We start from the raw sequence: 24577 nt of genomic DNA, 5'->3' as shown, positions 1-24577 counted from the left end.
GCAAACCCCCCTCTGTCGTGAACACCTAGCCTTGCGCTTCCCTGAGCCGGCAGCGTGGAGGACACTGTGCGGGGAGGGGACCACGAGGGTTGTAGCAGTTGTAATCATCCTTGCTGGCTCGCTCCCCGCTCCCCTTGAGAAAGGAAACATCTTGCGCAGGAGGCCAATTCAGTCAAGTGGCCTTAATTCTCAGACCCGGAGGCGCGGTGATGACGTGACCGCGCTGGGAGGTCAGCTGCCCGGAAGAGAGAAGAGCAGGGGGCTGCTGCTGGCCAGCGTGCTCGGCACCGGGGACCAGAAGGGCACCTGCACCTGGAGCGCCACCCGCACCGCCCCTGTCGGCCGCGCGGGCAACCACGCGCGCTCGGCCCCTCGGGGAGCTGGGGGCCCACCAGGGGCGGGGCCTTGCCCCCCAGAGCCCGCCCCGGCCGCGGGGCAGGAGGTCCCGCGGCGCCACGCTGCCACCTAGTGGCCGGCGCGGGCGGGCAGCCCGAAGAGCCCCCAGCAGGCTTCTAGCAGTTTCCTAGGAAACCCTGACAGCGGCCCGCAAGGCCCGGAGAAGCCACGCCAGTCTGGAGGCCTGGGGGCGGTGGGAGTCACCTGGAGGAAGTCTGGTTTTGAAACACGTCTGGTGACTCAGAAGCTGCCCCCAGACAGCCCGGCCTCGGCGGTGGGGAGGAATCCTGGGGACTCCAGCCCAGCGCTCTCAGCCACCAGACGGCCGGGAGGGCGGGGACGCCTACTGGGGGGACCCCTGTCCGCCCTCTTCCAAGGGGCATAGTTGGTTTTTGCCAAATAAGCCTGTCCACCAAGCCATAAATACCGCCATAAAAAGTGCGCTGTGAGCAAGGCTTAGGGAGTAAAGCGGACGGTCTGCTGCTGAAGTGAGCCTCGGGCCCGCTTCTCAGTGCCGACCCCGGCGCGCTCAGGTCTGCGGCGGGGAGGGGGGAGTAAGAGGTTGGGCTCTGCAGCCCGGGGGCGGGGGGCGGGGGGCGTGCTACGCGGCCCGAGCTACGCGGGTTTGGGTTTGGGTGCAGTTAACCCGGACAGGGGCCGCTGAGCGCGTGGCGGACTGGGCTGCCCGCGGTGGGGCCCAGGCTGCACCGCGCTCACTCCGCGTGGTGCTGGAACGAGCAGACACGGCGAGCGAGGCGAATTCGCTCGCCCGCCCGCAGCTCCTGAGCACATCCCCCACGCTGAGGGGGAAGGAACGGGGCTTCGCGGTCAGAGGCCCCAGGTATCCCTGCTTTTGTTGTTTTTAAAGAGGTTTGAGAATAGCAAACTTAAAAAAAAAAAAAAGACATTTAGCAAACAAGTGAATTAGCTCTAGTCGGCGGTGATGTTTATTTTTTAAGCATTTGCCCCAAACTCCCACGTGGGCAGGAGCCTGCCTCTTGCCTATCAGGCTGCGGTGAGAGTGCGCCGGGGGCCACTGCTCGATGCCTATTCGTGGATGCAGCTGTGAGAAGAGCCTTCAACTCCGACAACAGGTGGGACGCATCCGCTCCCCCCTCTACCTGAGCTTCCCTCCCCCCTGGGTCCTTCCTGCCGAGACATCCCAGCCTCCAGGCGAGGAGAGCCGCTGCACTGGGCCCTCGGCACAGAGCGAGGACCGGCTGGTTGACTTCACAGGTCTCTGTCGCTGCCAGGTAAGCCGTGGGGAGCACAGCTCTGCGCAGGGGGAGGGGGCTGGACCCTGTTTTCTCCGCCGGCCGCTCCCTTGTGAAAGGGAGGTGCTGATAAGTGCGGGGCGGACAAGGGATGGTGATTATTATGAAAGTGGAGGCCCAAGAAACGAGCAGGTTGGAACCAGTTGACAAGGAAATCATTAATAGCAGCCGTTGCCAGTGACCTGGACGCTCACGGGCTCCTGGGGTGGTGCTGGCGCGTAAAGAGTAACTCCTGGTGTGATTCCTCACCTGCGGAGGGGCTCCTGTTCAGCTATGGTTCAGGAGGGCAGGCGGGCCGAGTCTCCCTGAGGTCCCTGCCAATCCCCACAGAGGCCGCTCTTCCCGGAGACCCCAGGCAGGGCAGGCCCAGCCCCAGCAGGACATTCCAGGGCTGCCAGCCAACTGGCTGCCACCCCATCTGAAGGCCCGGGTGTGGGGAGTGAACGTTTTCAGGATGGAGTGTCCTGGCTCAGAGCTTTCCAGGGTCCTGTGAACCCTGTGGGCCCGAGACAGCTCACAACAAGTGTGTGCTGTGACCACCGCCACCACACCAGGAGGCCTGTCCCCAGTGACTCTCTCAGGGAGAGCTCTGTGACCATCCAGATGCAAACTGACAGGATTTAGGACAGACTAAGTGCTTTTTGGGTGGAAACACTGGTCGAGGTCTGAATTTGATATTGATGGAGAGGAGGTGGTACTTAATCTTTTGTCTTTTTTCCACCCAGTCTACCCGAGACTGGGGGTGGGGGGGCATTGAGCCCCCAAAGTCTGGACGGGGCTGCTGAAGGTCCCACGCTGGAAAGATGGGTGCAGGGGGGAGGGGTGGGGGGGAGAGTTGGTTGGGGGGATGGGTCTTGAGACCACGTGTTGATCAGCTGACTCCACCACACACACAAAAGGAACCCAGCCTGCAGGATACCTTTCTGGCCTCCCTGCCTTGGATCCCCGCCTGATCTGAAGCCTTAGAGGGCCAGGCCAACAGTCACATCAAGTGCATATCACAGAAGATCCCTCAAGGTCATTTTAATATGCTTCAAACACAAATATGCAACACAGAAACCGTAGGGGCTGGAAAAGGAACGTGTAACCCCGTTCAGCTCATCACCAAGTGCACCGGCCCTCCGGCCCCTCCCTGTCCCCGACCCCCAGCCAGAACCTCTTCGGAGCATGTGGTGGGCTGGGGGCGGGTGGGGCACCCACACACCAAGAGGTTGCTGAGGTTTGCTGGGTCTGTGTGAGGCAGGCGGGGAGGCTGTGGCATTTCTGCATGGCAACAGTTCCAGCCTGGCAGGTGGACACCTGGGGGCTTCCACACTGCGAGAGGTCCAAGTCCTAACGGGGTGGGGTGGAGAGGCACGGGGGACACGGTGGCAGCTGCCCCTCGTGTTTTGGGATTGGAGCCATGTGGGATGGGTGTCCAGGATGAGGAGACTAGGCCAGGGCAATGTGGGAATTAGCTCAAGTACCCAGGCCAGGGCTGATGAGAGGCAAACCCTCGCCGACCTAGGGAGGGAGGACTCGGTTGTAACACCACGACAACTCTGACCGCACTAGGCTAACACACCGCACCACAGTCTAACGTAACACTGAAGTCTGTATTGCTGTGTAACTGCATTTAGCAGGTGCCTTTATGGAAGCAGCTCCTAATTTGAGGGCTGAGCTACCGCTGAACGTGTGTTGGCAGGTGGTGCTGCTGAAAGAAGAAACGCTTGTGTGATTTAGTCAACGTGGCATGAACTACACTAATGGGATGCCCAGCTCAGTATCACAGCGCCATGCGGAGCCACTAAAGGGAGAAAAAAATGTTCTTCAGTGGGTATCTCCTGTGTGTGTCTCCAGGATGGGCAGAGGCCTGGAGGTTTGCTAGAAATGAGATGTATGTGAGGCCAGGAAGCCCAGCCTTGACTCATGCAAGGAACACAGACCAGGTCTGTCGTCACGCGGCCACATCTGCACCGAGCAGGCTGGGCCCTGGGCAGGCTGACCCTTCTGTGGGCCATTTCTTCCCTGCTCCACGGCTCTGGCCCACGAAGCATCCCTGCATGAGTCCGCTTGCATCGGGTGTGCTCAGAGCCAGCCTGGGGCTCTGGACCACTTCTAGGGGCCTTAGGGAGAAAAGTGCAGGGTCTTCGTCACAAACAGTAAGTAAAGGCATTGTTATCATCACCATAGCAACTGTCGAAACTACTTCTTTCTTTTGTGTGTCATGCTTCTAATGGTTCACAGCACTACACGTTCTAATTCTACCATTTCAGAGACAAATGCCAGTCCAGAAGCCAGTGACTACTGGCTGGCTGTTTCATGGAGCTCCTCTGTTTGCAGGAGCCTCCTGGACCAAAGGTGGGGCCGCTGTGAGCTGTGATATTGCTTGATCATCCAGCAGAAAATGCACCTGGGCTTCTGGAAGGTCATGTGATGATCCAGCACAGCTTGGGGAACTGACCCCCCAGGAAAGGAATTGGTTTTCTGGAAGCCCCTGCTAGATCCCCTGAACTCCTCAGTGTACAGGGATGAGGTTGGGTTACAGAGCCAAATGGAAGAGGGGGGCCAGTGAAATGGGCCGAGGGTCAGATTTTGGTGGGTTGATTGTTTACGGCATCATATCAGAGCAAAGCAAAAGGGATGCCGGAGTATGCGTTCCTACCCTATGCTTAGTCAGGATACAGACCCTCTCAGCAGTTTTCCTTCTTGAGGGCAGAGCATGAATGGTCTTGACCAACTCCAAGGTCATTCTCACCCTGACTCTATCAGGTCATGTGCTTCCATATTTTCCCGAGGATGCAATAGCTTAATGATGGATTCCATGGTGCCACTTAGGGAAAAAAGCAAAAGTTGTGTTTACAAGACTATAGATGATCCACTGTCATGAGTAACAACTGTAAGACTGCTAACCCCCTCAGGGTTTCCTGCTGCTGCCCCTTATCCACTCACGACAGGAGTGTTAATAATTAAAACTTGCGGATGGAGTAACAGTGACCTCATGTCATGTTGACTAAGAAGCTGATTGTTCCAAATGCAGTTACTGTTCATGAATGGCTGGTGTTAGTGTTAAACAGAGTACCACGTGGTGGTAGGTTGAAAGGCGCTTCTTCTCTGTATCTTTTTTTTTTTTTTCCTTTTTCTATTTTGGGTAGAAATATTCCTGGGAAGCTAGATAGAAATGCGTTTTCATTTCCCAATAATTCTGAGGCACAAGTTAGAAAACTGCTGACCATCACCAAAATATGTCAGCACTTCATGTTATAAAAAATGCAATTCAGAACCGCTGCATGTGTATATACGTGTATCTAAATATACACACATATCGGTGCAGTACACAATGCGTAGTCAATGGGTACTCAAAACTGAGCTAGTTGTAACTAACCTGAAATTCTGCAGTGGAAAAGTTCATCGCTCAAGAACAATTGGTGTTTCTCTCTTTTGGCTCTAACTATGGTCAAACGTTTGCACATCAGACACTACCGTTTACACTTGCCTAAGGGCCAGTACCAGGACAGTCTTACACGAGGATCAGAAGAGGACTCAGCCTGGGATGCAGCTATGCAGCTACTGGGCATGCGCGCGGGGCGAGCTGAGCCGGCCCATGGTCAACACTCCCTCGAGGTGGAAGCCCGCGTGGACCGGGCGCCGCAGCTCCGCCGGCTGCGTGGTGGCGTCATCTGGGCGTCGTGCTGACTCTGGCGGGAGAGGAGGGACCGGAGGAGGAGGAGCCGCGGTAAACGGGGGAAGTGGGGGACAGTTTAATCGGGCTGGTTGGGTCCCCAGTTTGGAGCTTCCAAAGCAGCTCTTCGTTGGTCCGGCTCAGTCTCTTCTTCTCCTGGGTTTCCTTCTCCACGTACTCCTGGAGATTGGCGTTTTCCTCCGACAGCTGTCTGCATGGGGAGGATAAGGAGCCATCAGGTAGCAATCATGGAGGAAGGCACTTAACCCGAGGTCGGCCAGGCCCATGTGTAACCGAGCAGGACCCTGTGGGGTCTTCCGGGGACAGACCCACCCCCATGTCCTCTGCTGCAGCTCCTCTCTGAAGGACCCAGATAATAGTATGTCACATATATTTCCTGAGTTTCTCAGATGCTAAAAATCACCACGAAAGGGTAGAAATGAACTGCCTGATGATGGAGAAAACGTGGCCCCACACCTGGTGCCCAGGGGTTAATAGTGTTGACTGCCCTGTTCCCACATCAGCCAATCAGAGAGTCGCACAAGCTGATCACGCACCTGTGACGCCCCTCCCTCACCTGGCCTTTAAATAAGCTTTGAGGGACCCCTTCAGGGAGTTCAGGGTTTTCTGGGGCACGAGCCGTCCATCCTCCTTGCCTGGCCCTGCAATAAACCTTTCTGTGCTCCAAACTCTGACATTTCAGCTTATTTGGCCTCATGGTGCGTCGGGCACTAGACGTCGTCTCCGGTAACAGTTCTGGAGAGCCAGCGCAGGAGTCCGTGCCCTGGCAGGTCGGCCCAGCCAGGCGGCAGCCCCTTCCCTGGGTCCCAGCAGCTGCCAGAGCTCACTTCGCTCTGGGGAGCCGGAAGGGAGTCCCCCAGCAGGTGCCGGCCGCCCCCTAGCCTGAGGCTGTTTGGAGCCTAGAAACGTCCAGAGCTGCGGTGCGTATTCTGTGACTGGGGGTGAGTGGCTCCAGCTCCCGCCGGCTGGCGATTCTCCACCCGGACTCATTCCCACCGGGAAGGAAGCTGCTCTGGGCTCCCCTCGAGCCACCCTGGGCCCGTTCTCTGGGCCCTTCTGTGTGGAGGCCTCCTTCGGGGGAGGAAGTGGAATTTTTGGACTACACCTCCTCTGCTGGTATGACGGTAGCTTATTTGTTGCCAGTGTTTTCTTGTGTGTGTGGTTTTGGGGTGAGCCACTCAGGCTGCGCAGGATGGGAGAATTCCACCCCCTCCACCTGGGCTGAGAACCACTCCGGGTCCATTCTCTTTTGAGGGCTGGGCCAGTCTGTTTGAAGGCCTCTGTCTGGGAGTGGAAGTGGAATTTTGGGGCTACACTTGGATCTTTCGTTTGCAGAACCGTGTCTGCTGCATGTGTGGCTGTGTCAGTACTTGCCCTGGCCGGCTGAGCGGTCTTTGAGCCACGGGCTCAGGTGTGACGACACCAGGGAACCCTCCCTATCGCCTTGACCTCCCCTGTGGCAGCTTGTGGGTCCGGACGTTCCCTTTCTAGCCTTGGTTGTTCACTCAGCTTCATCTCTGACGGGGCGCTGGTCGGGGCTCTCCCCTACTGGACTGACGGGGCTTTAGTTAGGAACCTCCCTTTTGGGGCTAGGGAACTGTGACCCCAAGAGAACATTTTGAATTCTTTGCTTGACATCTGGTAACCTCAGAGCTCTGTTCTGCCTTACGTATGGTCCTCCTAGAGTGTATTTTGCAAAACTGGTAGATCTTCAGCTATGTTCCCATAAATAAAAGGAACATTTTTACTGTAACACTGTGTGGCCTCAGTGCTCCCTGAGGTCTGGAGAACCGTGGCCCTGGTGGCTCTGCTGTTTTATCAGAGTGGGCCTTCTGCAGGTCGGCTTTATCTTGGGGGGGGAGGGGTGTGAGTGTGTCTGAGTATCTTGGTACCTGAGTCCAAATCCTGTTCTCTCTTCCTAGTTTTGCTGAAAGTGAGGCATGTGAATGTGAGCAAATGATTATTAACATGTATTATTGTCTATTACTATTACTTCTTTTAAGCTGAAGTGGATATTTGAGAACTGGAAAAATAATCCCTGTAAACAGCCAAGATGATTAGGTTTTGTATAAACCGTTAGAGAAGGAATTTGCATTTCTCTTCCTGCGCCTTTGAGATGTAAATGATCTACCTGGGGTCTCTAGGAAAAAGTGGTTTTTTTTTTAAAACTCTTGTCCTGTCTTTACATAAAAATTAACATACAAAAGAGTTCTACTTGATTGACAAGCAAGCACTACAAATTGAATACTTCTAAGTATAAAAGAAGCTAGACAACAAATTTCGGGCTCATGTGATCTAGGAAATATTCAATATTAAATTAATATCTGATATTAAAGCTAGCTTAAACTTTGGTATAATCAGCACATACATGTCTTTTATTGTGCCAAGGTTTCCTGAAAGTCAAAAGGTTCATGTTCCTTCTGTTGCAGAGTTTGTCAAAAAGAAAAAAAATTAACTTGGCATAACAATTCTTACAAGCAAATTAAATGCAAATAACACCCCAGGAGCTTTGGGGTGAACTTTTTGGAAATAATTCTGTTTTAGGAATATCTGCTTAAAAGTGATCTCTGTAGATACTTGGTAACTTGAAATTTGAGAGTTGTGCTAACTTAAGTTAAATGGTGGAAGTTTGCTGAATAGCTAGGTCACTCCCAGAGTAAGATACTGGACATTATTTACTGAACTTTTAGTTTCTCTGAAAAGGGAATCCAAAGGACTATTATTAAATATGTTTGGTGTTGCACTGAGATGTTTTCTATAAAAAGCATATGTTTTAGAAATTATAATTGGTGTGTATTTGCCAATCTACAGAATGCTATTGTAAAAGGCAGTTCATAACTGCTTACTTCTTTGTTTTCACTAGAAATTAGTTTTTAAGAGTTGAGGATTCTGATTTAAATGTCATTCAAGTTACTAAAAATAATAAAAGAAAAATTTCAGTATACAGCAGGAAAGCAGGTTATATGTTTTGAGTTAAAAAAAAAATTGTCCTAAATAAAGCTCCTTTGCTTCTAGATGAAAAAGACAAGAGACAAACTAACAGGGACACTGAACGTTGCGGCAAGTCTGTGAAAACGGGGCCCTAGAAGGGTTTTGTGCATGGTCGGGCTGAGATTCAACTTCAGTAGGTAAGTGGATTTTGTTATTAAAAGAAGACTAGTGCAGGACTAGATTTGGTTTCTCTCTGTTAAGGGAACAAGTTTACTTAAAATGCTTCTGATAACAAATTGTGTGAAACTTTGATGTTATTGACAAACTTCCTATCAAATTCTAATCAAAATTTTTTTTGACTTCAGCTAACTTTGAGATGCTTCAGAGAACCCCTGAGACATCTCAGAGAAAAGTATTTAACTAGAATTGGTTGGTATGTTAAATTACATGGCATTGTCAGATGAGTGATAAGCTTGCAGTATTTTTCCATTTACAAGGCTTATCAGTGAACAAAGAATGCTGTGGCCATCAAGTCAGGCCACTACCGCCAACTCGGGATGCAGACAAGCAGGCAGCCTGGCCTCTGCGGCCGCCCCCAGTGGCACCCCCCAGGGGACTCAGGGTGGGGAAGCACAGGACACTGGCCCTAAGTAGCTAGGAGCAGAGCAAAGGGATGATGTCAATGAGCCCAGACATTTTGCACCTTCCCAGACATAGAAAAGCACTGAATTCTTTAACTTGAGATGTCTGGTTTTCTTTAACAGTAATTTTTTTCCTGTTCTAACTCCCTCATCTTTATTGTAAAAACTCCTGTACATCCTGGCTCCTCCCCTGCCTCTTCAGAGCAGACCCTCAGTGACCTGAGAGGCTGGCATCCGGGGCTTAAGTCTTAAGACCTCAGAAATGTCTGCTGAATAAAGCATAACTCAACTTTTAGGTTGTGCATTTTATTTCAGTCTACAGTTTTGGTGACCATTTACGAAGGGACCCAGAGCAGACTCCTCTCCTTCGCCTGGACTCTATGAGGACTTGGAGCCTTGGTACCAGCACAGGCCTCTTGGGCCCATCTGACTTTTCGGAGAGTCCAAATTTGGGTGAGTCTCTCCTGATTCTAGGATCTCCTGTTATTGGTTAATTATCCTAAGTTTTATTCAGTGGTGTTAAAACTCCTCTTGGAAGAGCAAGTTGAGGAGTTTATCCTTGAAACTTAGTTTCAAGAAGAGGTACCTGGGTTATCCTCAGGGAAAGCACTGGGAAGATTCTGCTCCACTTAGACACTGAGTAGTTTTATCCTGAGGCTTGTACTGGGTAATTAGGGGGAAAAACTGGCCTGTGGTTTTTCCTTGAATAGGCTACCTTGACAGAGTTTGTTGAAATAAAACCAAAATCTTATGAGAGCCTAAAGACGGGACCCTCCTCCTGGCCAGCAGTGGCTTTCTCAGGTGACTGAGAAACTTGCAGGAGTGCTGGAGGCAAAGACCTCGTGCTGTGCAGCTGTCCCTGTGGGGACACCCACTAGTGAGTTTATTCTGACAAACTAACCTTAAAATGGGGAATGTAACTTTCAAAACAAAAGAAGAAGGAATGACAGATTGCCAGCCTCCAACTAAGGATCTGAGCCAGGTTCATGAACAACACTTACAAGGACTAACTTAACTGGAAAGTGAAGGAAATCTTGCCTGAAAATAATGAACCTGGGCTCTTTTGTTGCCTACACAGTTAAGTTTAAAAAAAAAAAAAAAAGCCATCCTGATTTAAAAAAAAAAAAAAAACTTAAGAATTCAGACCTTACAAAAACAAAACCCCTTCTAGGGGGGGACTTGCATTTCTCTTCCAGAGCCTTTGAAATGCAAATGTTCTGTCTTTCTCTGGGCAGGTTTTTTTGTGTGTACATTTTCTTCTTGTTGTTTTGGGTTTTGTTTTTGTTTTTGTTTTTAAACTTGGTCTCTGCCATCCAGAACGTACAAGTATGGTACATATATGGCAGCCAAGATAATAGACTGTGATTCTGAGCAATCCTCTGTACCAGTTCTCAGGCTTTTTGCCATCTTGACCTTCACTGCATCAGCCTGGACCACAAAGGCCTTTACTTTTTGGGGGAGTAAACTTTTGAATCTTATTTAGGTGGTGCCCCCCACTCTCTTGTGGGGAAATCTCTTCATCTTATTGGTTTTAAAATCACTACTAGTAACTACATCCATTTGTCTGATGACGGATCCTTTAAACTGGAGTGGAGAAACTTCTAAATTGATAAAAGTTTACAGAGCTCTCATTATAAACAGCTATTTTATTGGTACCTATAAAAATCAACCAAATTTAAAGGTGGAAAAAAATATATATATCTAATGGTTAACCTAAGAACTCCCTTAGTTTAAAACAAAAAGAAAAATCAATTTTGAAAGCCTTATTTGTGTTCTCTCCCCTTCCCCTCAAGGGGTCTTATGATGCTAACAAAATCATTACAATAATTAATGTTAATTAGGTTGAGTAGCTGGAAAAAAACTGTAGAAAAAAGTCTAAAGTTTGGTTTTTTTTTATTAACAAGGTAAAAAAATTAAGGAGTTATCCCAAATGGATAAAATTTTTTTTCAGATGGTTATTTAAAACAGGATAAATAAAATGGACATTTATGGATTAAAATGCTAACATTTTGATGCTGCACTGTTAAGGTTAAATAGGCAGGGGCTCCCTACTGGTCCCCAAAATTTAAAGTCCAAACAAGTCTGCTCTACTTACCCCAGTTTAAAATGCATATATTTATAAGGCTGGAAAAAAACTACACTGAGATATTTGACCAATAATTGGGGCGACAGTTAGACCAATAAATCAAAATTTAAAGATAGCCAAGGGCCTGCATCCCTTAGCTCAAAGTCCTCTCTGGGGAGCCCAGAGACTTATACAAAATTAGGTAAGATGGACAGGGGATGAAAGAAAGAGAAGCTTCTAGGACTCCTTCTAAAAACAAGACTTGTTGACTGAACCTAATAAAAACTAAAAGGTATACGAGTTGATAAAACTGAAATAAAGGGAAATCTATAAAAATTGGTATATTTAAATGGGCATAAGCAAAAGAAATTTGTATAAATTATGCTGTAGGATAGATATGTTTCAATAGGGAATGCTTCCCCTGCTTGTTATTGTAAGACTGGGCACATAGATGTGTCCCTCAGAAATATTAAACATACTAAAGGAAACCAATAGGGTCACCTGAGCCTTACAATATAAACTAAAAACTAATATTCAGGGGATAAAGAAAAATCCCCTGAATAATATAATAAATAATATAATAAAATAATAGAGATTTGCTCTAGGTTTAACTTAAACTCAAGAAAAGAGGGCCTTTATTAACTGCCTTATACAAGCCTTTGAAGACATGATAAACCATAAGTTTCTAGAACACAGAATTCTTTCTTTAGAAATCATCTCATTGATGTAGAAGAGCAAATTGAAGATACAGGTAGACGGGTGACAGACCAGTTCTTTGGAGAACTAAACGCATCTGTCTTTGTCTTACAAATCAGAAACGAGGCCAGACTGAGCCTGATTAGTTCAACAGTAAAACCTATAGTAAAGGACACATTTTGGAAGTCTTAGTGATCTGAGCCAGCAAATTCAATTTATTCTGTTATTTATAACTAGTAAATTTTTAGTGTAATCCCTAATTCATAACTAAGTTTTGATGTAAAGTTATGAGATCTCTTGTTTTGTCTGATTATGTCTGTGCACACATTATAGATATGTCTCTACCTCTAGAAAATATCATCAAAATTTATAAACTATCTATTTAATTGACTTAGAAGTAAGCACTTACAAAGTAAATACTTCTAAAATAAAAACTGGCCAAATTAACCTTCAGGTTCATGTGAGCTGAATATTAAATTAATACCTGGTATTAAGGTTAGTTTGTTGATCTAGTTAATATAAACATGTCTTCAGAGTCATCAAGTATAATATTCTTATTGTACCTAAGGTTAAAAAAAGTCAAAAGATCTTGTATCTGTGGCAAATTTGTTAGCAAAATAATTAGATGTGATAAAATTCTTACAAGTAAAACGCAAATGAGATAAGAGCTTTTGGGTGAACTCTTTAGAAATAACTGTTTCAGGAATGTCTGCCTGGAATGATCTCTGCAAATATTTGGAAACTTGATTCTCCAGTTGTGCTAAAATGAGTTAAATGATGGAAGTTTATTGAATAGCAAGGTCATTCCCCCCTCCCCCCCCCAAATTAATTACTGAACATTGGCTTCCCTTTGAAGGGAAGCTAAAAGTATATGGGACTATTGATAAAAAATGTTTGGTGCCACCCTGAAATATTTTCTATAAGAAAATGCATACTTCTGGAAATTATTATTGGTATTTGTTTGCCAATCTATAGAACACAAATGTAGACGACAGTTTGTAATTGCTTATTTCTGCTAACTAAAAACTGGCACTTGCCACCCATCTCTACAAGGACTGGATCACACTGGCACCTGCCGCCTGACTCTGCTTGGATTAAATCACGAGCCGCTGCAGCTGCGGACCTCCAACATGCCCTGAGAGGAGTTCAGGGTGCAGGTCAGGAATGAGGCGCTCTGTGCTCTGAGAAAACCAGCTGAACAGGCCTTCAGATAGATAGATATTTCCAGGAGAAGATTTTATGACCCCAATTCTTGCGTCTCCTCATATCTAGAAAAGCACTAAAATCATTAACGGTGACATGTGCTCCTCGTGATGGGCAGCGGCCTCTGCCTGAGTGTGCGCCTGACTGCACGACCCCCCCTCGCTGACATCACATGTAATCCTGCGTCCTCCCCCTGCCTCTTTGGAACAGTTTCCCAGAGCTTTCTGGGATGCTGTCTCCTGGGCTATAGTCCTGATTTTGCCCCAAACAGAACTTAACCCACAACTCTCACATTGTGTGATTTTTATTTCAGTCGACATTTCCTAGTTTTCACAGGAAATTAAGAATTTTAAGAGCTGTGTTCTAATTTAAATGTATAATTAAAGCTACTACAAATAATGAAGAAAACACTTTACAATATAGTAGAAAAATAGGGTGTATGTTTTCAGCAAAAGAAGTTATAAAGGATGAAACTGCATTTTGTTACTTAGAGCTGATTGTTTCTAGATGGGAGAAATAAAGGACAAAATAATGTGGACACAAAAAGTGATGGAAGGCTTGTGGAGAAGGAATCCTGAGAAAAGACTTTTGCGTACAGTTGAAATTGACTAAACTTAGTCTAAGAAAATGGATTTTGTTTAAAAGTAAGTTGGAACAAGACTGTTAGGAGACCAAAGTTTGAGTGCTACTTTTTGATAACAGATCACGTGTGCCTTTAACTGCTTTGTATCCGTTTTTGAAACCACTGTCACTATGGTTGAGTAAATAAGCGGTATTTCAGTGACCTATAATTTTATCTGACCAAGTGTTTTGAAACTTTTTAACAAGCTTCCCAAATACCAAACTTTGATTAAAGTTCTTCTAACCTTCAGCTAACTTTGGGATGCTTTAGAGGGCCCCTGAAACACCCCAAAGAGAGAGATTAGGCTAATTAGACTTGTTCGGTATGTTAAATTACTTAGAAGCATTGTCAAGTAATGGGAGATGGACTTTAGGTTATATTGAAGAGATAAAGGACATTAATACAGACATTCCAAAATTTATATGGCATTCTTAAAAATCTGATATGTCCTGGTATCAGTCATAATTCTAATTATGATCTTAGAATGTTGTAGGTCACAGAAATATCCAAGTTGCTTGTCAGTGGCATTGCAATCAAATCTGTAACTGTGCCATTTTAAGTCTTGTCATTTATACTAACAATCATTGTTTTACTCTGATCCTTTTATAAAATGAAGACTTTCAGGTAGATTCATAAAAAGGGACTTTTAAACAAATATAAGTTTCTGATAATCTTTAGCTTACACCACTGAACTGGGTAAATTATAAAACTAATGGAACACCTGATGACTTCATCAAGATAAACAGGAATTAAGTAAATGGGACTGAATGAACTGGTAAATATGATTTGATCATCTTATGACTTTTGATAAGCATACTGGTCTTTAATTTTTATTTTCCAGAAAGCCTTTCCTCTTATTCTGTGACCTACAAGTTGATAAATGTTTTATCCTTATTTACAGAGGCATACTTTATCTTTTTCTTTCTGCCTGATCCTTCCAGAATCTGACTTCTCCATCTGGCTCTCCTGTGGACTTGAGGGTTATTGCAACCAGATTACAATCTGGTCATACTAATCATTGTTTTAATTTGTTCTTCATTTCTAAATTGTTATGCTTTGTATGACTTTATTAATGTTACTAACTGTGTTACTTATATCTTATTTTTTTAAATTGTCCTTGGCTGCCTTTATTTTCCTTTTTTTTTTTTTTAAATGAGGGGGAGGTAATTAGGTTTGTTTATTTATTTATTTATTTATATTTGGAGGGGGTCCAGGGGGTTGAAGCCAGGATGCTGTGCGTGCTAAGCGTGCGCTCTGCCACTTGAGCCACACCTTCCCCCATCCTATCTATTTTATAAGATTGTCTCTTCCATTATCCAATGTGTGACTAGGCCTCTGACAAGATTAATGATGACTGAACATCTTGAGAAAATAAATCACATTTATAACCGTGCATAGAATAATTGTCAGAGTGATTCTAGGTATAGGAAAGAGCAACGAGGGAAAAACGTTTCCTGGATCATAAGACTAGTAAGACAGGTGATCCAGAGAATTTATGGTTATCAACAGGGACTGATCCAAAAATTAGCACCTTGAATGGCATGTCAACAGAAACCTCACTTGACCTAGGAATAAACCTGCCTAGTCCCATGGGACAAAACTGGTCATGAATTGTCTCCCAAAATATTGGTCAAATTTAGGACCAAGGGGGAGCACTGTGAACGAAAAATACTGCAAGCTTATCAGTGAACAAAGAATGCTGTGGCCATCAAGTCAGGCCACTACCGCCAACTCGGGATGCAGACAAGCAGGCAGCCCGGCCTCTGCGGCCGCCCCCAGTGGCATCCCCCCCGGGGGATTCAGGGTGGGAAAGCACAGGACACTGGCCCTAGGTAGGTAAGAGCAGAGCAAAGGAATGATTTCAGTGAGCCCAGACATTCGCACCTTCCCAGACATAGAAAAGCACTGAATTCTTTAACTTGAGATGTCTGGCTTTCTTTAACAGTAATTTTTTTCCTGTTCCAACTCCCTCATCTTTATTGTAAAAACTCCTGTACATCCTGGCTCCGCCCCTGCCTCTTCAGAGCAGACCCTCAGTGACCTGAGAGGCTGGCATCCGGGGCTTAAGACCTCAGAAATGTCCGCCGAATAAAACGTAACTCTCAGCTTTTAGGTTGTGCATTTTATTTCAGTCAACAGCCTCCTCAGATGATATGGTGTAAATGTTAACATAGACAATCTGGAAATTGCATAAGGTTTCTGAGATGTAGATATGGCTTGGTGTTATGCCATCAGTCACAATTCTAGTTATCCTAGTCATATTCTAGTTTCAGTCTAGTCATTGTCTTAAAACGCTGTGTGCCACAGCAACTTGATTAAGTTTCTTTCTCAAAAACACCGTAGCCAGATCTTTAACCTCGCCTTTTTAAGTCTTTCGTTATTTGTAAACAGCTAAACTGGTGCTTTGCAAAACTGCTTCATCTTCAGTAAGATTCACAAAAAGGACTTCCTGACAAGCACAGGTTTCTGTTAAATCACACTCCCGGACTGGGTACGATGTTTGAAAAGTCTGCTGAAAACTATGATTTCATAAAACTGTTAGTAAAAAGGATTAATTACATAGGAATGAGTTAACAGGTGAATATGGTTATACTTTTTTGGTTTTGTCCGAAATACTACTGGCTTTTAATATATTATTTTCTCACTGAGTTATCAGATGTTTATCAATATTGAAAGTTATTTTACTTCCAACCATGTTGTTGCGCTCAGTGTTTAGGACAGAAAGAGAATTCTCTAGTGGAGCTGTCACAGTGTAACTGCTCACGACGTATAACGGGGCCTGCGCTACGTCTGTTGCTAAAAGCACATGTACGACGCTTGTGGAACAACTGGGTGTAAGTGATAAAATGTAAAGCCAATAACGTGCTTCCCCATCAGCACACCTCTGAGCGTGTCCACCATCTCTGACTAGTTCTCCCCCAGCGCGGATGACCAGGCAAATATAAAGGAGGCCCAGCCCCGAGGGACGTGACCTGAACCTGGGGCAGGAGCCATCACCCCCATCAGTGCTGAGGGACAGGTATTTTGATCATCAATGCCTCCTACTGAAAGATTTGCAATCAAAACGAGAAATGATGGGAAAATCTGCACACAGTGAGGTATGGGGAAGTCATTCTGGCCTACACACAGTTAAACTTCACTGATCAAAGTGGCCTGTTGTTCCGGCCTTTTCGACATGGATTGTACATCTGCTTTGACCTTGAGGAGGGGAATGCGTTTGAAAAATCGAAATGGAGTAGCTGTGCTTCAGACATTCAAGGTAAAACTCGGTGGCCCCCAGGGGTGTGATTTCAGACAGGTTCTTGTATCTCTGAGAACTCAGATTCTGAGCTGTGTCATTCTGGGGAGACCACCCACCATTCTCCAAGCAGTGTATGCTGGCAGCTGGCACCTGCAACCTTACAACCTTAAGGTCTCTTGTTATTAACTACTAAACTTTTAGACAATAAAATTGTTTTAGATAAGATGTTAGCAGAACAAAGGAGAGGCGTAATGGCAGCAGCTCCTGCTGTATGTGAATACATGTCAGAAGCTGAAACCTACTTAGATTAAAGCAGACAGCTAGCTACAATCTCCCACAAAGCGCCAGCCCCAGACTGGTTTTCAGGCTTGGGCCCCTGAATTCCTCTGGGAATGAGATCTGTTTGTCTATTAAAGTTCTGGTTGTCACTCCAACTACTTGTAATCAAGTCTGCTGGCACAAAAAGTGGGGAACTAAAGGACTGTGATCTTAATCATACAAGACTCAGATCCAGGACTTGAAGCTCGGGGGTATTTTCAATGTGGTGTCCACCCCCAAACTGAGGCAGGACGAGGCCCTGCTTCGGCAGGAAGTCGCCAGAGCAGGAAGCTTTGGGAAAGGATAAAACAGGACTGGAGACTGAGACTGTCCCCCTAAAACCGGGCTCCGCTGCCGAGTTTATTGTTAACCTCTCTGTCCAAAATGCCATTCTCTGCCTTGTCCAACACCTGTTCTTATGATTGAAGAGTATCAAGAGAGGGGGACTGTAAACAAGCAGGACCCTGTGGGGCCTTCTCGGGGCAGACCCCTCCCCCCCTCCCCTGTACCCTCTGCTGCGGCTCCTCTCTGCAGTACCCAGATCACAGTACCCCACCTGAGTTTCCTGAGTTTTTCAGACGCTGAAAACCACCACCACAGGGAAGACGCGAACTACCTGATGATGGTCAGGAACACGTGGCCCCAGGCCTGCCGGCGCCTGGGGGTCGGCAGCGTTGGCCGTCCTGCTCCCTCCACATCAGCTCGCCAGGGAATCGTGCACGAGCTAATGGCCTACCTGCCGCCCGCCTCTCCTCGCTCAGCCCTGCAGTGAACCTGTCTCTGCTCCAGGCTCACGTCGGGCACACGGACGTGCCTTCGGCTGCATGGGCGCAGAGGGAAGGGAGTAGGTGGTGGATGCCTGCGGGAAGGACACAGCCCTGCCGGACCGCGGGCACCATGAACCAGGGCTGAAACTAATTCCACTTGTCCCACTGACACATCCAGTCCCAGAGCCGCTCGGCCAACACCTAACCCACTCCCAGGGGACTGCCCCCGGCAGGGCGGGTGCCGGCGGGCCAGTGGGCAGAGCAAAGGCCACAGGCCACCAGGAGGGGGCGGAGTGGGGGCGGGGGTGAGTGCGCCGCCTGCAGCCCCGGGCAGGGCGGGTGCTGCGGCCTCAGGACCCCAGCTCCAGCCCTGCCCCTGGCCCGGGACCTGCATGACAGCCGGCACCTCCTGCCACTAAGTTCTGTGCATCTGGCCACCTGCTGGACTGGGAGCCCTGAAGGGCAGGGGCCAGAGCGTTCGTCCGCCAATGCCTGGCACCCAGCCTGGTGCAAGATGGCTGTCAGATGCTCAGTTGATGTTTACTGCTAATGGAGCCTATGTGAAAAATGAATCTGTGCATTTTGTGCCTCTGTCTCAACACGTGCGTTCCTCCCTGTGCTGCATTTGTAAAACATGACAACACCTTGGAGGAACTGGGCAGGGATAAGTAGGGACTGTGTACCCAGGTGGGCTGCAGCCCGGAAGTCGCCCTGCTGGGGTCCAGGCTGGGCTTGCTCTTTGGGCTGGATGCCTCTGCAGCCAGAGGGGCCCGGACTGCCTGCAGCCAAAGGGGAGGGAGACAGGCCTGCTGGCCCGGCACAATCTCTCCTGTGTGCTCTGCGGTGGAAACAAAGGGCTGGCACCAGGCGCTCTGTTGTGGACGGGGTGTGTGTGTGTGTGTATGTGTATGTGTACCTGTGAGAGGCTGTGTGCACAGGAGTGGGTGTATGCAAGAGGGAGGGTGCGTGTGAGACATGTAATAAATGTGCATGTGTGAGTGCACATGAGTGTGTACTGTGTGTGCCAATGAGCACTGGGTGTGCATGGGGTGACACGTGGTTTACAGCTCTGGCTCACGGAGGTGGCTGGGCCCTCCTGGAAGTCCCCTCCGGCTGGCTGATCGATCCCAGGCCCCTCGCACCCACTCTACTGAAGCAGGGCTGCCTCCCGACCCTTCTGGGAAGTGGGGGCCCTCCACGCAGGGTCCGCAGTGAAGGGCTGCACACACAGGGAAAGAGCTTCCTTGGGAGCAGCTGCCCTGGTTCGTCCCCTCCCTGCCGCCCTCTGGCCCTGACAGCTCTTCTCCGCCAGGGCCACCTGGCCCAGAGGACGGTGCAGCAGCCGAGGGCCCCGCTGGCAAGTTCACAGGACGGTTCTCTTTAGCCTGGGGACCCCCCATCTGCAGCCTCTCCGAAACCCCTCCAGAAATAACCTGTCACCTCCCAGCTGCCCCTCATGCTTCTGCCTGCATCCCTCCTCCCTGCGGTGGGGTCACCGCTCCCAGAGCCAGAGCCTCCACAGGGCACTCAGCTTGTGTTCTGTGCTGCCCACCACGCGGGGCGCACCCCGAGCCCGAGGTGGGGAGCCTCCCAGCTCGGAGGAGTGAGGACAAGAGCAGAGCCACCCTGTCCGTGGCACCTGCTTTGGAATCTCTGACATTCAGGCCCACCTACCTCGTGACAACTGTGTTCTGGTCGATCCTGGCTCTGAGATCTTCGTTCTGCTGCTGGAGAACTTGGATCTTTTCTTCCAGGACAATGTTCTTTTCCGCCTATAAAAGACAGGGTGGCAAGAGGTGCGAAGAAGTGAGGCCATGTGACGGATGGCAGCCCCGTGCCCTTGGCCTCTGGAGGGTTATAAGAGCTGTGCTTTTCATCCAGCAGTTGGTAAAGCATTAAGTCGGCTGTAAAATCAGGTTAGAGGGACGTGATCAGCATTTCTTTTTTAAACAAAATAAAACAAAATAACCTGCGTGTCATCAAAGTAAGTACTGTTATCTGTATTTTCCTTTTATATAATGTGTGTGGACTGGTGCAGACAGTGGATTACACAGTGCATGTGTATATACACCATATGTGTATGTGCCTACACTGGAGTCCTGTGTGCCACAGGTTACTCTTAGCAAGTGTCTGGGTAAACCAGCTTCGTTCAGAGACAGATGGGGAACTTTAGCAGTCAGAGAAGATCAGTTACTGAGCTGGTAAGGTGCAGACCTGCTAACAGGAAGATGGCAGGATACAAAACACTTGCATGTCTGTGTGAGGCCTTTGGGGTGTGCACACTTGTACAGAGGAAAGGCTCTGGAAAGTTAACAGTGGTAGAAATATATTTTAATCTTCCAATTTTTTATCTTCCAATTTCCTATGATGCACATCTTTCTACAATATCAAACGTTTGTTTTAAATATAATAAAAAAGGAATCTATTCTTAGACCCTTGGGCCAACCTTCCCATCAAGACGGCATCTCCCTGGAAGCCGGCTGCTGCTACTAGCTGTGGACGACTCTCAGCTGCAGCCCTTGCCCCCACGGGGTACGGGTACAGGAGTGAACTTTCCAGTTCTGTTCCCCCAAGGGGGCGCCCTTTGTTAGTTCCATGGGAACCGGGCTGAAAGGTGAGGCAGAGAGTGTGCTGTAAGCAGGGACCTGGAGCTCTGGGCTGGGGCTCCCACCTGGACTGGACCACTTGTTGGTTCTGGGTGAGGCATGACCTCTTCCTAAGCCTCTGTGTCCGCACGTGTAAAAGGAGGCCCCTGACAGCACCTGCCCCAGTGCACTGCTGTCGCAGTTAAAGAACAAACACGCAGAAGGTGTCTGCGCGGAGCTCGGTGCCCACAAGTGATGCTCGGCCCACATGTCCCCGGGAGGGGTGAGGAGTTAGCACGTCACAGTGCAGTGCAGGTGGGTCATCAGAGGGGCCCCAGAATCCTACAAATGAGGCCACCTCTGAGATTCCTTATCAGAACTTCTGGCTTCCTGCCTGAGAAAGGCCTTGAGATGCAGCTGTGGCATTTTCGGCTCAGGTGTAGCCCCGCCCCCTTGGCCTGGTAAGCCCCGCCCCCCCACCTGAATGCTGTGAACACGGATGGCCGAAGAGGCTACTGGACCCTCGAGGAAAGGCTGACTCACCAGCTTTTCCAGCTCAATAATCTTCTTTTCCTGCTGGTGTATTTGCTGATTCTTCATCTCTAACACCTGCTTCAGACTCTTCATGTCTTCCTCCAAGTGCTGATAAGGAGCCAGGGCAACCTACAAGGGCAGAGAGCAGGGAGCTAGTAACCGGGGGACCCGGCAAAGCCCAGCGTTCACCGGCATCACCAGTTCAGCTCAATCTAGTCTTTGTTAACAAGCTTCCTAACAGGCACTGGAGAACATGAGCAAGAGGGAGGGGGAGAGGATGCGCAGAGCCTTCCCTGACAAAGATGCCCACAAGTTCCCACTGGGACCGCTACCAAGAGTCCAGCCCCTTGGGAAGCAGGAGAGACGAAGCCATCGCTCCCTGAAATGTCGGATGCTGGGATGGCCAGCCTCTCCCAGCCCGGCCCCCAAGGGGAGCTTAGGGGACAAAAAGAGAAACTTCATTGCTGCCTTTTAACATTCGCCCAGACGACTGGATTCAAAAGACAGGTGGGGATTTACAGGCCCTGCCCCCTACCCTGCCTAGGAAGTGAGCAAAAGTGGTTTAAAAAGCAGAAAAGGCATTGTAGAAAAAGAAATGTCTGGGTCAGGTTGCCAGATGGGACCAATTAAAAAACAGGCTGTTAAGGCTGAATTTCGCATGAACAACTTACTTTGTAAAGATTGTGAGAGACATGCTCATTACGAACAAAAATTCATTTACGTGTAATTTAAATTTAACTGGGGGTCATGCATTTTATCTGGCAACCCTACATTAGAGGGAAGAAATTTTGCCCACTTTTAGGAGTGGTCCCAGGCCCAGTTTGTCACAGATGCTCGGGGCAGTGGCTGAGGAGCCGTGTGGGATGTGGCAAGAGTAACACTTAGATGGAGAAACCCACAGCTGTCCTGACTCAGCAGCGATGCCAACAGGTGTACATTTAAATCCCTGGGAGGCCCTGACCAGTGTTGCTCTGGCAGCAGGTAAGCACTGGGAACCTGACTTCGGGGTGATGATGGGGAATCCCTGGGCACCCTGGGGTCCAACAGGGTGGCCTCGCAGTGCTGGGTGGCCAGGAACGCGTGATACCTCCAGCTGCTCTTCAGTGTTTTTCCTCAAAGCCTCTTCGAAGCGCCGGGCTCGGTCCCGCAGAGACTGACTCTGGAAGGTCAGCGTGTCCACCTGGTCCTGCAAGAAATGCACAAAGCGGTCCACTGCAGATGCCACACCTGGGAGGCGGGGGTGATGGCTGCCACTTGGCCCTGGGGGCTCCTCATGGGGCAGCAAGGTCAGAGGCCCTCCACTGACCTTGGAGAGGACAGACTTCACTTACAGGGCAGCACCATCCAGGGACCTGCCACCCAGCCCTGACCCCTGCTGCCCAGGAGGCCAAGGGGAAGCCAGAAGAAACTCCACCAAAAGGGCATCGCCTGCTGGAGGGAGATTCGCCCAAACGCCCCCGTGCTCCCAGCCTTGGTACCTTGTCCAGAACAGACCACAAAACACGGGCAGATGACTTTGGCTGTTGCACAGAAGGCGCACTGACGCTGTGGGGGGGGACCCAAAGCAGGCGACCCGACTCTGAGTGCCTCCTGAGATGAGAACGCTGTCCTCACCCCCTCCCCCCCACAAGCAAGCTTGCAGGGGAGCAGTTAATAACTTAATACCTGATATGATATATCACTTATAAAATGACACAAATGAACTTATTTACAGAACAGACTCAGACATAGAAAACAAATTTATGGTTACCAGTGGGGAAAGGGCAGTGGGAAGGGATAAATCGGGAGTCTGGGATTTTCAGGTACACACTACTATGTATAAAAAAGATGAACAACAAGGCCCTACTGTACAGCACAGGGAACTGTATTTCATACCTTGTAATAGCTTATAATGAAAAAGACCATGGAAAGGAATATATATATGTACAACTGAATCACCATGCTGTACACCGGAAATTAACACATTTTAAATCAACTACATTTCCATTAAAAAAATTTAACATCTGACCCCACAAAGGCAAACCATCAGCAGAGAGGCATCTCCATCCTAGGGGGGCTAGCGGCCCCCACTTCAGGAGGCACAATTAATCCATCTCACAGAAGAACTATCCTCATTTATTCAGGCCAGAAACTGTCAAACCGACCTTTACGCCTCTCTCTGCCTGAGCCCCTTCCCCGCACCACTAAACACGCTGACATCAGGTCGATGGTCAAGTCCTGACCATTAAACCTCCTTCATGTCCCCGGATCCACAGACACTCCTGATCCCACTCCCACCAACTGGCGTCGGGCAAGTAGCTGACTTCTCAGACCGGATAACTCATCTGCCCGCGTGCTGGAGTCGGGGAGCTTTCTAAAGGGCAAGGCTGAACCTGTCCCCCTACACAAAACCCAGTGCCCTCAAGATGAAGCGATACCCTGACGCAGCCTCACATCCTCCCCATCAGCCTTTCTCGTCCTCGCTGCCCCCACTCCATCCTACTATCCCACTCCCCCTCGGCGGTGCCTGCACTGCCAGCTACTTCTGTCCTCCCTGGGCAGCAGGGGTCAGGGCCGGGCGGCAGATCCCTGCATGGAGCTGCCTCCTCGGCGGAGTCTGTCCTGTTCAGGCCCCTCCCCGACTCGAAGGACACTCCTGCCCCCAGAGCCTGCCAGCCAGGGGCTGCCCTCTGTGTGAAGATGGAAAGAAGGCAGGCGCGTGAGAAGGCACGGTGCCCCAGCCGCCAGGACAGAGGTCCCCACACTGAGCCCTCTTCCGGTGGCCCCAGCCCTGCCTGATGGCCGTGGGCAGCAGGGGGAGCCGGGCGGCAGGCTTTCTCCTGATGCTCGAGCAGTGAAGAGATGGTGCCTCCCTCGTGCCAAGAATTTGAAGTTCTCCCCCCAACATCACCACTTCTGTAACTTTAGAACAAGGACTAGGGTTTTCCTGTGGACCCTTCTAGCAAGAGAAGTGGCCTCAACCCACCAAGTGTCAGCAGCGGGCTGTGGTAAAGGATGGAATGGCACGTGGGAGCACTGTAACGGATGGGGTGCCGGCTTGACTGCTTTCTTGTCATCAGAGAACCCTGCTTTGCAAACCATCCTTGGTGGGTTCCTTTTCCTTCTCTCTCTGTTTTTCCCAGTTACTTCCATTTAACTTTTAAGAAATAAAAGTCCCCACGGTGCCATTAAATGCAAATGCTGGTGCATTAGGGCAAGAGTGTCAGCGGGAGTTCGAAGGCACTGGAGCTGACAAATGTAAACCACGTAAATCACGCGCAGGGCAGCCGGCTGGGCCCCAGCATGCATGCGAGGCTGCCGCAGTTCCCCCCCAAGAGCTGGGCTCTAGAAATGACTGCAGGGCTCCATGACTCCTACACCAAGCCTCTCAGCATCGCAAGAGCAAGCATACCTCTCAAGCCTCTTCTCCTCCATTAAAAACAAAGCAATGGAAACTCCTCAGGCAAATACCACCGAGGCTGCATCTGAAATATCGCACTGTGGTTTTTCTCCTTTAATCACCATTATTCAAAGACCAGGGTCTGCAGGCGCACAACGGTGCCGCCGCAGTCAGACAGGACACACTGGTTTTCAACGCGGGTTGGCGCCTTTAACGTCAAACTAAGAGGCACAGAGACCCAGC

The 24577-nt window shown here is 49.0% G+C and overlaps 1 protein-coding gene and 1 long non-coding RNA gene across 5 annotated transcripts in view; one reads left to right on the top strand and one right to left on the bottom strand.

The window, feature by feature from the left end:
- Positions 1–2676: 2676 nt before the first annotated feature.
- The window catches only part of MTUS2 (microtubule associated scaffold protein 2), a 410974-nt gene continuing 389073 nt past the window's right edge, over positions 2677–24577 (bottom strand). For all 4 annotated transcript variants that reach the window (XM_074377989.1, XM_074377988.1, XM_074377990.1 and 1 more), the window contains 4 exons: positions 22043–22141; positions 20965–21084; positions 19511–19608; positions 2677–5542 (listed from right to left, as the gene is read on the bottom strand). In XM_074377989.1, coding sequence (XP_074234090.1) covers positions 5326–5542; positions 19511–19608; positions 20965–21084; positions 22043–22141 — 534 coding nt within the window. In that variant the 3' untranslated portion in view covers positions 2677–5325. The remainder of the gene's footprint in view (positions 5543–19510; positions 19609–20964; positions 21085–22042; positions 22142–24577) is intronic.
- LOC141579741 (uncharacterized) lies at positions 5549–15615 on the top strand. The gene is made up of 3 exons (XR_012511621.1): positions 5549–8480; positions 9240–9377; positions 12739–15615. It is a non-coding gene; the product is annotated as an uncharacterized LOC141579741 (long non-coding RNA).

This window comes from Camelus bactrianus, chromosome 14 (genome assembly GCF_048773025.1).
Source record: "Camelus bactrianus isolate YW-2024 breed Bactrian camel chromosome 14, ASM4877302v1, whole genome shotgun sequence".
NCBI lineage: Eukaryota > Metazoa > Chordata > Mammalia > Artiodactyla > Camelidae > Camelus > Camelus bactrianus.
Note: the sequence above shows the minus strand (reverse complement) of the source record. Positions and strands in the feature narration are given on the sequence as shown.